A 12153-nucleotide genomic window follows, 5' to 3' on the forward strand; every position below is an offset into this window, starting at 1 on the left:
GCAATGCTTATGAAGCTTCATTTCCTCAACCAGGTTCAATGAGTAATTCTTCATTTCACAAAGAGTCAGAATCATCTTCTCATCTTCCAGAAGCTTATGGGAAGCCAAAATTTGATAACACAACACCTCAGCCTCTTTCTTCAGTATTTTCATCGCCTGAAAGTGATGATTCCACCAGACAATTGCCTTCTCCTTCAACAAGTGCTGGAAAGATGCCTTATAATCGTCACGTCTCTTCTTTCCAATCCGAAAAATATTTCCCATCTGATCCTACACTTCGTTCTTCTGTACCTCAGTTTTCTCCACCTTCTACGAATGAGCAACGCATCACTTCACCTCATTCACCTCATATCTCGCCTAATTCTCAACATGCAAGCAGAAATATTCAGTTAACTTTTTCAGCGCCTTCGTCTCATTTGCGCCCTTCTTGTAACTCAGCTGACTTCAAGCAAAATGCTTCCTTCACTTCAGTTCCACCTTCATCTCCCCATTTCAAACACAGTTTTTCAACCTCTCTACCACGCGCAGCTAAATACTCCTCTTATCCAAAGCCAAAATCTGATGCATTTCAGGAACTGCCAACAGCTACGAGGATGTCTTCGCCTCCTCGTCAATCAAAAATCTATAAGCCTTCTTTGAGCATTCTTGCCACTCCATCCACGCTGGAAACTGTTCGAAATCATTTGGAAAATTCGTGCTTATCATCATATCATACACAAAAATTATCTGCCTCTCCATCATTTGCAAGGGAACCAGCTCCGCTTCCTCCCACTTCATCAATTCCTTCATATCTTCCTAATTCATCTTCACCTCGTTATCAGTCGTCATATCAACAAAAGAAAGAAAGCTTCTCATTTAACGATGGACGCATTTCACCACTTCATTCTCCGCCTTCTCAGCCCTGTTCACCACGTTTAACTCATCAGTTATTACATTCATCAACACCTCATCATTTCCCTATCTGTCGAAAACCTTCTCCTCTTGTCTCTTTCTCATCTCGCTATTTAACAATTGCACCAACTCAACCAAACACAGTAGCTTATGAGAGCTGCACTGCTGCTTCTTTGGTGAACTTTTCTTTGTCTTATGAAATCAAATGCAAAGAGACTCGAATCTTGTTGTGCACGGACGAATCTGGGCATAATTATGAACCTGCAAGCTACAGTTTTAAGATAAAAATGAATAAGAATGGTTATGAAGAAGAAAAAAATAGGAATATCATTCAATTAATGAGCAACGAACGAGGAACGCTCTTTGGAAAAGAAAATGCAATCTTTCGATTCAAGTTTAATCCAACCTTATTCGATCAAGGCTGTGCATTTTCAAAAGAATTTTTCGTTTATTTTTGGAATTCGCTTAATCGCAGTGTATGCATGGAAGAGATTATTGTAGTTCGAGCCGAATGCACAAATAATTACGCAAAGTAGTTTTTATGTGCAAATCGTCATTTCATGAATATAAAATATTGAAATAAAATCAATTTATTCAAAAAAGAATATGAATTTCATTTTCAATTCCAAATATTTATATTTTGTCAGTTATGAGTTGAATGCTATTTTGTTTCAAATTAAATTGAAATTTTTTAAAAAAGATTTAAACCGACAAAAGATGTTTTTGAATGTTTCAAAGCCCAGTAGCTTTTAACTCAGAGAAAAAAAAGAATCGGCCAAAATATGAATAAATCAAATGACAAAAATAAGTTGAATATTCTCTTGATCGTGAACAAAAGTTGTAACTAAAAAATAATTGCGCTGTCATTGAATTGTTTAATAAACTAATATATGATTTCACTCATATATATTGAATTAATTATTTGTTAAAATCCTAAAAAATATTTTATTGATCGCAGGAATAATTAATATTTTCATTTTTGTTATGTTTGGAAATCGTTTATCTTGTGAAATATGAAAGGAAATTCGATAACAGTATTTTTATTGGCTATAATGTCGTGTTTACATACCAGAGGCAAAGCAGTAGAAAGTGTGCTCCTTATTGGGCTAGCGGAGAACGTTGGAAATGCAAGATTCAATCACATCTGTGGTGATCAGACAAGCCTCGCCCTCATCAACACCTCCTTGTGTGTGACCCATCTCAACCTCATCCCTCTCAGCGGTTGTCCACTCCTCACCGCCCAACAACACTCAGCTGCCTCCATCTGCTCCTCCACTTGCCAAGTCAACCCAGCAGCAAAATCTCCACTTTTCATCTCTGCCCATGCCTCCCTCGCCCTCACAAACTTCTCCCTCACCACCCATCAACCAGCCATCCTCTCCTTCCCCCTCTTCTCCACCCCAAACAATCTCCTCCCAGATACCCACTCCCCAATCCCTGCCTCCTTCTCCATCTCCCACTCCTCCTTCTCCTCTTTCGTCTCCCTCATCCAGCCCTTCCTTTTTTCTCCTTCTTCCCTCTCTTCCCCTTCCCCTTCTCCATCTCCATCTCTTTCCCCTTCTCCTTCATCTTCCTCATCCTCACCCACATCATCTTCTTTTTCTTCCCCTTCCTCTTCTCCTTCTCCTCTCCATATTCATCGCCAATCCCATCCCCACCTCCAAATCCACCTCAATCTCCATCTCTCAAACACCATCTTCTCCAACATCTCATCTCCCCAATCCCTTCTATCACTTCCATCCCTTCCCTCACACTCACTCAATTCATTCATTTCAACCACTTCTTCCTCTTCCTCTTCTTCCTCTTCCACCAACACCAACACCAATTTAATCCCCTCCTTCTCCCTTCACTCATCTCTCTCTATCCGCTCAACCATCTTCCTCCACACTCACAACCCCATCGATGGTTCCATCCTCCCCAACCTCAACGGCCCATCCACTTCTCTCTCCGCCTTCAATGCCTCTTTCCTCCACCAAACTCGTTCTTCACAAAATGCTGCTGTTGTGCATGTTGGAAATGAATCTCAAAGAGCGAAACCTGGAAGATTGGATTCGTTTGATGAGAACAGCCATAAATTTGAATGGTGCGAATGGGAAAATACAACTGGAGGGCGGAATCGAGGAGGAGCGCTTTATGTGGATTGTGCAAATGCAAATCTCACAATCACTTCTTGTTCATTCAACAATTGCTCAAGTAACGGACATGGTGGAGCATTATGTTGTGATTACTTGTTGAAAATCAGCCTCACAAAATCCAATTTCACAAGCTGTTCTGCGCTTCATGGAGGAGCAGTCACCTCATGGAACCCTCAATCATCTTCTGCTTGGACATTCTCAGGCAACATAGTTGAAAGTTGTTCAATAACAAATTGGTGCGGAACTGGTTGGTATTTTGCTCTAGGAAATGATTATACAAATTTTCAATTACTATTTTCCAAATGCAAGTGCATTTCAAATTCTGGTGGTGATGCTGCTGGTTCTTTAACATTTAATAATCCTCCCAATACTAAACCGAGTCAATTTTCAATAAATGATTGTCAATTCATCAATAACAAATTGACTGCCTCTGTCAATTATGGAGGTGCAGCTATTTTCTACTATTCAACTTTTTCCTGGATGAATGAAATGAAATTCATCACATTTTGTTTCTTCGATGGCAACACTGCCACTAATGGCAGAGGAAACGATGTGTTCTTCAATGGCAGCAGCATCACCCAATCTCCATTCGAGAATTGTGGATCAACAACCCTATCGAAAAGAGTATGGAATGCTGGAACAGCTGATAACGCTGTATACAACAGCTGGCTTCCAATCATCAACCAGAACAAAATCGTTGCAAATGGTGGAAGTGATGTCGATGCTTGTGGCAAAACACAGCAAAGTCCATGTGCCACTGTGGAGTATGCTCTCGGATGCGTTGCTCCCTTCAGCGATGCCTCCCTCTCTCTTCTCGTCTCCACTTTTACTCCCACAAAGACTCTCACATTCTGTGCCCCAAATACAAAAATCACAGGAAATGGCACAACTGCCACCACTATCGCCTCCAGTGGCATTCCTCAACCATCATCATCTTCTTCTTCATTTCCTTCTTCAACATCTTCTTCACCAGATCCATCTGCCACTTCTGCCCTCTTCCAACAGACACAGGGCTCCCTCACAGCCTCTGCCCTCGCCATAGCCCACAACTCCACAAACCAAATCACCCCCATCCTCTTCCACCTCTCCGAAAACTCCCCTTCCCTCAACCTCAACACAACCATCATCACCGGAACAACCTCCAATTCAATCACCACACCCCTCTTCTTCCTCACTGCTGGCTCCCTCGCCCTCAATCACACAGCAATCACCCGTCTCGCCCTCAACAGCCAAAGCATCTTCCACCTCACCTCCCTCACCGCTCCCCTCACCCTCAACTCCTCCAACATCACCGACATCACCTCCACAGCCACCCCCACCAGCTGTGTCCTCTCCTCTGCCACCTCCCCTGCCCTCTCCCTCTCCCTCGCCAACTGCACCATGACCAGCATCAACTCAGAACAGTTGAGCCAACAGACTGCCACAGATGGCGGGTGCATCTCATTCGCCTCATCTGCCTCTGACAATACGTTTTCTGCGAGCAACACCACCTTCTCCACCTGCTCTGTGAGCGAGGATGCAAGCAATGGAGGAAAAGGAGGAGGAATATATCTGGATTGCAGCCTGAATGAAGTCGGATTTCAACTTTCATCAATATCGTTTTCTGAGTGCAGTGCAACAGTTGGGAAGAACATGTTTGTGAAGAGCAACAATCTGGCGAACACTGTGAATACAGAGTGTTTTGCATTTGATTGCTCAGATTACGAGGATGATGGAAATGCATTTGTTGGGGAAGATGGGATTTATGGAGAAATGGATCTTCGAGTGTTTCTTGTATCTTTGAAGTGGGTGGTTGTAACTGTTTCGACTGGTGGTCATGACACATTGGGATGTGGAAGTGAAAAATTCCCATGCCAATCGATGAAGAGTGGAATTGACCACATTGACAGAAGTGGGACAGAAGGAGAAAGGAAAGTGAAAGTGAAAGATGAAGTGACAATCGAAGATATTTATTCTTTCACAGATGCACTTGTGATTGATGGAGAAGCCATTAAACACAAGCCAATTCATTTTGAAAAGACGATCAATGGAGATTCTGCATCATCAACAAGTGTTATTTCATCAATTCAGCCACTCAGCTTCTTTTATTTGAAATTGCAGATCCCAAATCAATTCACACCAAGTGTGAATTCCTTAATCTCATCGAGTAATAATCTTCAACTCGAAAACTGTTTATTTGAGATTCAATCATCAACAGATATTGTTCAATATTCATTGATATCCACAACCACTGGAAGTTGCACACTGAAAGGATGCGGTTTTGCAGATTGTTCATTTATCAAATCTCCATTGGTATTAGCTTCTTCTGTTTTGTTTGAAAACAGCAACTTTTCATACATTGTGAATACTGGACGCAGTGGAGAAGGAGGTCTTGCAAGAGTGATATTGCAAGGGAATGAAGAATTGGTGATCAAATCAACAAATGTTTCATTTTGCTCACTTTCAGCAGGGAATGGAAAAGGAGGATTCTTGCATCTGGATTGTGAAAATTGTTTGAATGAAAAACCATTTCTTTTGGAAACAGCTTCATTTAATAACAACAATGCAGACATTGGAAAGAACTTGTTCATTTTGGGAAAGGATTTAAATACTTCTGTGACGAATGAGTCATTCAAGTTCGATTATTCATCAATGATAGATGATGACAATTTGTTTGTAGGAAGTGATAACTTTCACTCAAACAAAGATTTGTTCATGTTCCTCGTTCCATACAGCTCCATTGAGATATTTATCTCATCAGAAGGATTTGATGTTGCAAGATGCGGAAGTGAGAAAGAACCATGTTTCACAATGTGGAAAGGGATGGAAAACATGGAAAAGGAGATTGGAAATAAAACAATTCAAATATCAGGATCAACAATTATTCAAGATTCATACAATGTGTCCAATTATCAGATTAAAAAAAGTGTAAAGATGGGAGAAGAAGAGGTGAAAGCCAAATTGAATTTTGAAAATGCAATTGGAGATCAACTGGAATATTTCATGGTGAATGATGATCATCTTGAATTGACAAATATTCAACTCCAACTGAAATCTGGATTTGACAATTCATCCAAAACAATTATTTCAAACAGGGGTGGAAATTTGGTGATAAGTGAATGTTCCTTCCATTCAGAAGCAGGAATGAACAATGGATTTGATTGTGTATTTGTGAATGTGATTGGAGGGAATATGGAAGTGAATGATTTGTCGATTAAGTCATGCAATGTTGGAAACAGTATTTTTGTCGTTCATGATTCTGGAATCATTTGTCATTTGACGAATGTTCGAGTAGAATCGTTGAATGAAAGCGGAGGATGTCTTCTTCTGATCAAAGGAACTGAATCACTGAAAAAGATAAATGAAGGAGGAGAGGAAATGAATCTCAACATTGATAATTCATCATTTTCAGGAGTGAAGAGAAGTGGCAATGGACCAAGCATTCTGCGATCAAAGAGTGACAAAAAGATCGATTTGGTTGTAAAGGAGAGCAACATCACAGAAGACAAAGCAGAAAAAAGTGAAAAAGGAGGAGCAATATACTTCACATTGGGATCGTCTGGATCGATGAAGATGATTGACTCAAAAATCACTAATTGCAATTGCAGTATTAGTTCAGGGAAAGGAGGAGGAGTATATTTGACAACAGATGAAAGAGGAGAATTGAATTTTTCATTTGCGGGTATGAAGTTCAGTGACAACGGTGCAAGTGTTGGAAAAGATGTTTTCATTGATTGCTTTAACATATCTTCGCAGATCAATGAAACCCAATTTCAATTTGATCTTCGAGAAGGTCATTATTCACGAATTAATGCCATCTATGGAATTGATAGCTGTGATTATCCAATCGATACAGATCTGATTGAATTTGTGACGATTCATCAGAGTGATACGATCATTGTGAGCAGTGTGAATGGATCGGATGAGAGGCAATGTGGAACAAATGCTCTTCCTTGTGATTCAATTAATCATGGACTAATGCATCTGACTTCGGAATTTGTGAGTCTGTTGCACGTTGACACCAAGAGCGCAATTGAGGAAGAGATTAATCTGAAGGAAATGAGTTTGAGTTCAAAGAGCAGAGAAACGTGTGAAGTTGAAGTGAAATCAAAGATAACAAGTGAAAAGAATTCTTTGATTTCAACAACAGGAACAGTTTCATTGGTGAGAGTGAATTTTGTATTTGATCCAAATTTTGCTTCTTCGCATAAATCACTGATATCACCAGAAGGAGGGATTCTTGAAATTGTGAATTGTTCATTCACCACAAAACAATCCAATGAAGAAGAAAATGAAGCTTTTGCAAATATTCAATTCCACATAATAAAAATGGAAAAAGGAGAATTACAACTTGATGGATGCACAATATCAAATCTCATTCTTCAAGAATCTGCTTTGCATCTTTCATCACCACTTCCATCAGTGATTTATTTATTTACAATTTACAATTCAGCAATTTCAAAATCTCTGATTGATATAAACGAATGTGGACAGTTGAATATGGACAGATTAAATACAGAAAATATCACAGTTGAAGGAAATGAAGAATCACTGATATCTTGCTTGTCAATGAAAAAGACGATGCAATTTGCAAATTGCACAATTGGCGGAGTCAGTTCAAAGGCCAAAAAAGGAAAATTGATGAAATTGGAGAATTGTTTGGATGTGAAAATGGATAGTTGCTATTTTGATGGGAGTTCAAAGGAAAGAAATGAAATGAATTCAAATACAGAAGAAGAGATGTGCAGATGGGATGGATCTGTTGTGGATGTTGTGAAGAGTTCTGTGATAGTGAAAGACACAACAAACTCGAATTCACCAGATGGTGGAATAACGATGAGAGGTGGAAATGTGAATATTGAGAAAGGAGAGTTCATTAACAATAATCCCTCAATTGAAGGATATCCATCATTGAGAAGAAACATCATCTGTTCAGATTCAGGAACATTGAATGTGATGAGTTTGAAGGGAGGAGATGGATTGAAGGATAACACTTCACTTTGGATGCTGAATGAAGGATGCAATTTTGAAGGGATTGTTTCAGAAAGGGATTCATCATTCTTCATTCCTGTACTGGAGAGTGTGGAAGCAAAAGAAACAACAGATAGAATGAAGCTGACATTCAAAGGGATGCTTCTTATTCCATGCAATCTGTCATTCTCAGTTGTGAAGAGGAAGGGAGATGAGAAAGAGATTGAACATTATGATTTTGATATGGAAGGATTCTTGTCAGAAAGAGAAGCAGAAGGAAGTGTGGCAAAAGACCTGATCAGCAGTTGTGGAGATGAAATGGAAGTGAGCGTGTGTATTTTGTTTGGGAATGCAGAATCTCCTTCTTCAACAAATTCATTCATTCTGAAAAATGCTAGCATTACTCCACCAAAAGATGATGAAAGGATTGTTGAAGGAGGAAATGAGAATGACAATGGAAATGTGAATATGATTGAATGGAGTTTATTTGCCTTTATTGGCTGTGTTGTAGTTGTAATAATTCTGTTGTTCGTAATTGTTGTGGTTGTTGTGCTTTTCCGAAGGAAATTGAGGGAAGCAGAAAGGAAAGCAGAGGCAGCAGATTCAGAAGCAAAACAAATAATGGAGAAGATTGAGAGGAGAAGGGAAAACAAAAGGGGTAGCTTTGAGATGAGTGAGATGCCATCAACACTGCTGGAAGGGATGACAAGCCAAATTCCACTTCTCATTGACAACGATGAAGAAGACCTTCCAGAGCCTCCACCAATGACTGATGGAGAGCTGAATGAAAATGATTTTCCAGATTTGGAACCACCATTGCTATTTTCTGAGGACGATTCTGCTGCTGGAGCACCAAAATCTCATTCACTCAATGTGATATCAGCGAAGAAACCATTTCGAGAGAAAGAGAAAAAGAACATCAAAACATTACACTCAGTGATTCATTCAGTTCAGGGCAATTTCACACTGGGAACAAGAGCGATGGATGTTGTTGATGGGAAGGAAGTGGTAAAAGTAGTGGCAGAGCTGTTTGAGCATTTGATTTCAGTTGATGATGAAAGGGTGGAAATGATGGCGAGGCAGCTGTGTCCATATTCAATCTTTGTTGAAGAAGGGAACAATGAAATATACCTATTGACTGAAGAATTGGAGGATGAAAAACAGAAGGAAGAAATGAAACGATGGAAGGCACCAGAAATTGGAAATGAAGATGAGGAAGTGGAAAATGATGGAATTGAGCAAGCAGTTGTATTCACACTTGGACTGATACTCCATGAAATGACAACAGGTGAAGTTCCATTGAGCGAGTGTGAAGCCGAGGAAGCACAGGAGATGATGAGGGATGGAGTGCGACCACTGACAGAAGGAATCGAAGGGGAAGAAATGGCTGAGCTGATAGAGAGGATGTGGGCAGATGAGCCAGATAGCAGGCCAACTTTGGGAGAAGTGATTCAATCGCTGATGGAAATGGCAGAGAATGATGCAGAGTGACATGAGATACGAATTCAAGAACACCAACCAAAAACTTGCATTTTGTGAAATTGGAGGAACTGAAACTTGCTTTTCTCTTTTTGTTTAATTTGAAGTTTTTTTAAAATGATTTGTGCTGTCCAAAAACGTTTTATATGATGGCTTTGTGGTTATTTTTATGAATAATCGCGTCAATACTAAAATCTAATTAAAAACCAAAACTTGTTTTCCATTTCGTTGCTTATTCAAGTCCATTTTGATTTGGAATTGAAAAAGTGATTTGTTGAAAAGTTTAATCAGCTTTGAATGTTATTTGAATTTCATTTTATCGCTCATGCCAAACAGCTGAGAATATCATTATATTTCAAGCAACAACTGCTTCAAATCAGGTTTTCAATTATGTTCTAAAATGCATTGCATTGGAAATGAAAGGAAAATTAAATAAAACCACTCGTTTTAGCGAAAAATATTTATTTAGTGAATTTTCATGTGAATTTTCTAATGGCTAATCCTGTTTGAAATCAAACTTTTTCTTCAGTCTTCATCGTTTTTTTCTCAATGTGAATTCCATATACTGCTTCAAGTACAACTGACAGTTTCAGAAACAGTTGTTGTACAATTTTTCATAATCAATCAGATAATCACATTTAGAATAAAAATTAAATTGAATTTCGAAAATAATTATTGTTTCAAAAATTCTCACACAGACCTTTTCAATTCTCGAAAAAACATCTTGTTGTATTTAAGTGTGAAGACGTTTTTCACATATTTTTAGGATATATCATTCACATCATTCGAAATTCCATCACAATAGAAATTGCACAGAACTCGTTCCAGTGTCAAAAGTTTGTTTCATTTTTAGGAAAATGTTGATAGATGAAACGGACTTTTGAACAAAAAATTAATTTTAACGTTATTATATGTGAAATCATATTTTTTTATGATTAAAATATCGTTTGCAGATTTGTTTTGAACATTTGACAGCGAATACAAGAAACTTATACTCCCTAATCAAGAAATCTTTTCATCTTTTACTACTCAAGCATCCACTTCAACAATGCTGACAATTGATTGAATATTTCTTAAAGAGTTTTCCAATCAATGTAAATTTTCCAATTTTTCTTTGAAAAAACAGAAATTATTTGTTTTTACAAAAATATTTTCTCACATACAAAGCTGTTTTCTTTTTGTAATTCATTTTTCCTCACTTTATTTTGTGGAAAGATGCATTCGGAGGAAATGGTTTGCACGAAATTATTATTGTAAATATATGAAATGATTATTTCAACTTTTCAAAATAAATTTCTTCATAGAAGAAGTGGAATCGATTTTGCAAGAAGGAAATGGAAGTTCAAACGTTTGAGGTGGTTTTTTTGTGCTTGTCCATTTGAGTTTTTAGAAATGTCGCTGAAAATAAAAGTTTCGTGAATGAATGAAGGAAATTGTAACAAATGATATGTATACTGTAAAGCTTCTGCTAGGACTGTTTTTTAGCAGTTATGAATAAGATGAAGGAGCTTCGGATGAAGGAATCATCTCAGAATCCAAAAGAGTTTATACACGTAAGTCTTCTGGCTAACAAACATGCACAGTCAAAACCAGATATAATCACATCGGTTTTTGCACAACTTTTTGTGACTAAATCCGATGAAGAATATATTTGATGCTGCTTATCACAGAAAAACAAAAAAATATATAAATTTAATAATTTATAAAAGTTTTTTTTTATTTATTTTTGAAAATTCTTCACAAAAATTCATTTTTCCCTTGCGAAAACATTTTTAATCATAAATACACATTATTAAAACATATTTGAGCACATATTTGAAAAAGCGAAAAATTGAAATTTCTGATCAAAAAATCGATTTTTCATTGAAAATAGCACACATTATAATAAAAAATGTGATTATAAATTTTCAGCACTGTGATTTTATGCGATGGAAAATGAATGAAAAACTAGCAAAAAATGTCGGTGCATCTAAAAATGTGACAATAAATGATGTTGATTACATTCGATGTGATCATGTCAGGTTTGGACTGTATTCATTAAAAAGAATAAATAAAAAGATAAACAAAAAAATAAATAAAATAAAAATAAAAAATTAAACGAAAAAAAAATAACCCTGTGTGACGTGAAGAAAAAACTTTGTCACGTCCGTCACCATTTTTCCACTCATAAACAAACAAAAAAAAAAAAAAAAAAAAAAAAAAAAAAAAAAAAAAACAAAGAGTGAAACAATATAATTTATTAATTAGTTTTTACATTAAAATTTTATTCACATTATGTGAAAAGATAAAAACGTCATCATCATTTTTTGTTCGAGAAAATCGATTATTGAAATAATTTATGAAAATTTAAAAAAAAAAAAGAATGAAAAAAAAAGTGGCTTCAGAAGTTTTAAAATAACCAAAAAACGAAAAAAAAATGTATGTTAACAATGTCAAATGAAGAAAACTCGTACAAGTTATTTGAAATGCGAGAATAATTTAGATCATTATTTAATTACAAATAATGTATCAAAATATTTTTTTGAAAATAGAAAAGAATAAAATATATTTTTGGAATTGTATTGAAAAGTTTTATTTGATCTTTTATTATGTCAATTTCTTCTTTTTAATAATTATTAATACTTATTAGAGGATCTTTTTTGATTTTCAAATTGTAAAAAGAAACAAAATTTTGTCTCTTTAATGATTTGCAATTTTT

At 36.8% G+C, this 12153-nt stretch overlaps 3 protein-coding genes across 3 annotated transcripts in view; 2 read left to right on the top strand and 1 right to left on the bottom strand.

The window, feature by feature from the left end:
• Positions 1-1493, top strand: part of MONOS_3819 (uncharacterized protein) — a 4229-nt gene extending 2736 nt beyond the window's left edge. Inside the window, exon 1 of the mRNA XM_067873841.1 lies at positions 1-1493. This exon is cut by the window's left edge and continues 2736 nt beyond it. Coding sequence (XP_067735063.1) covers positions 1-1427 — 1427 coding nt within the window. The 3' untranslated portion in view covers positions 1428-1493.
• A 761-nt stretch (positions 1494-2254) lies between these two features.
• Positions 2255-2587, bottom strand: MONOS_16946 (uncharacterized protein; the record flags this gene model as incomplete). Its single annotated transcript, XM_067869822.1, has 2 exons — positions 2255-2519; positions 2583-2587. 2 exons carry the CDS (start codon positions 2585-2587, stop codon positions 2255-2257), a joined length of 270 nt encoding a protein of 89 aa, XP_067735064.1.
• Positions 2588-3506: 919 nt separating this feature from the next.
• MONOS_3818 (uncharacterized protein) lies at positions 3507-9701 on the top strand (the record flags this gene model as incomplete). Its single annotated transcript, XM_067873840.1, has 1 exon — positions 3507-9701. The coding sequence occupies one exon, from the start codon at positions 3507-3509 to the stop codon at positions 9465-9467; it is 5961 nt and encodes a 1986-aa protein (XP_067735065.1). The 3' UTR covers positions 9468-9701.
• Positions 9702-12153: the final 2452 nt, after the last annotated feature.

The sequence above is a fragment of the Monocercomonoides exilis genome (assembly GCF_001643675.1).
Source record: "Monocercomonoides exilis strain PA203 chromosome Unknown scaffold3-2548433, whole genome shotgun sequence".
NCBI classification, from domain to species: Eukaryota; Preaxostyla; order Oxymonadida; family Polymastigidae; genus Monocercomonoides; species Monocercomonoides exilis.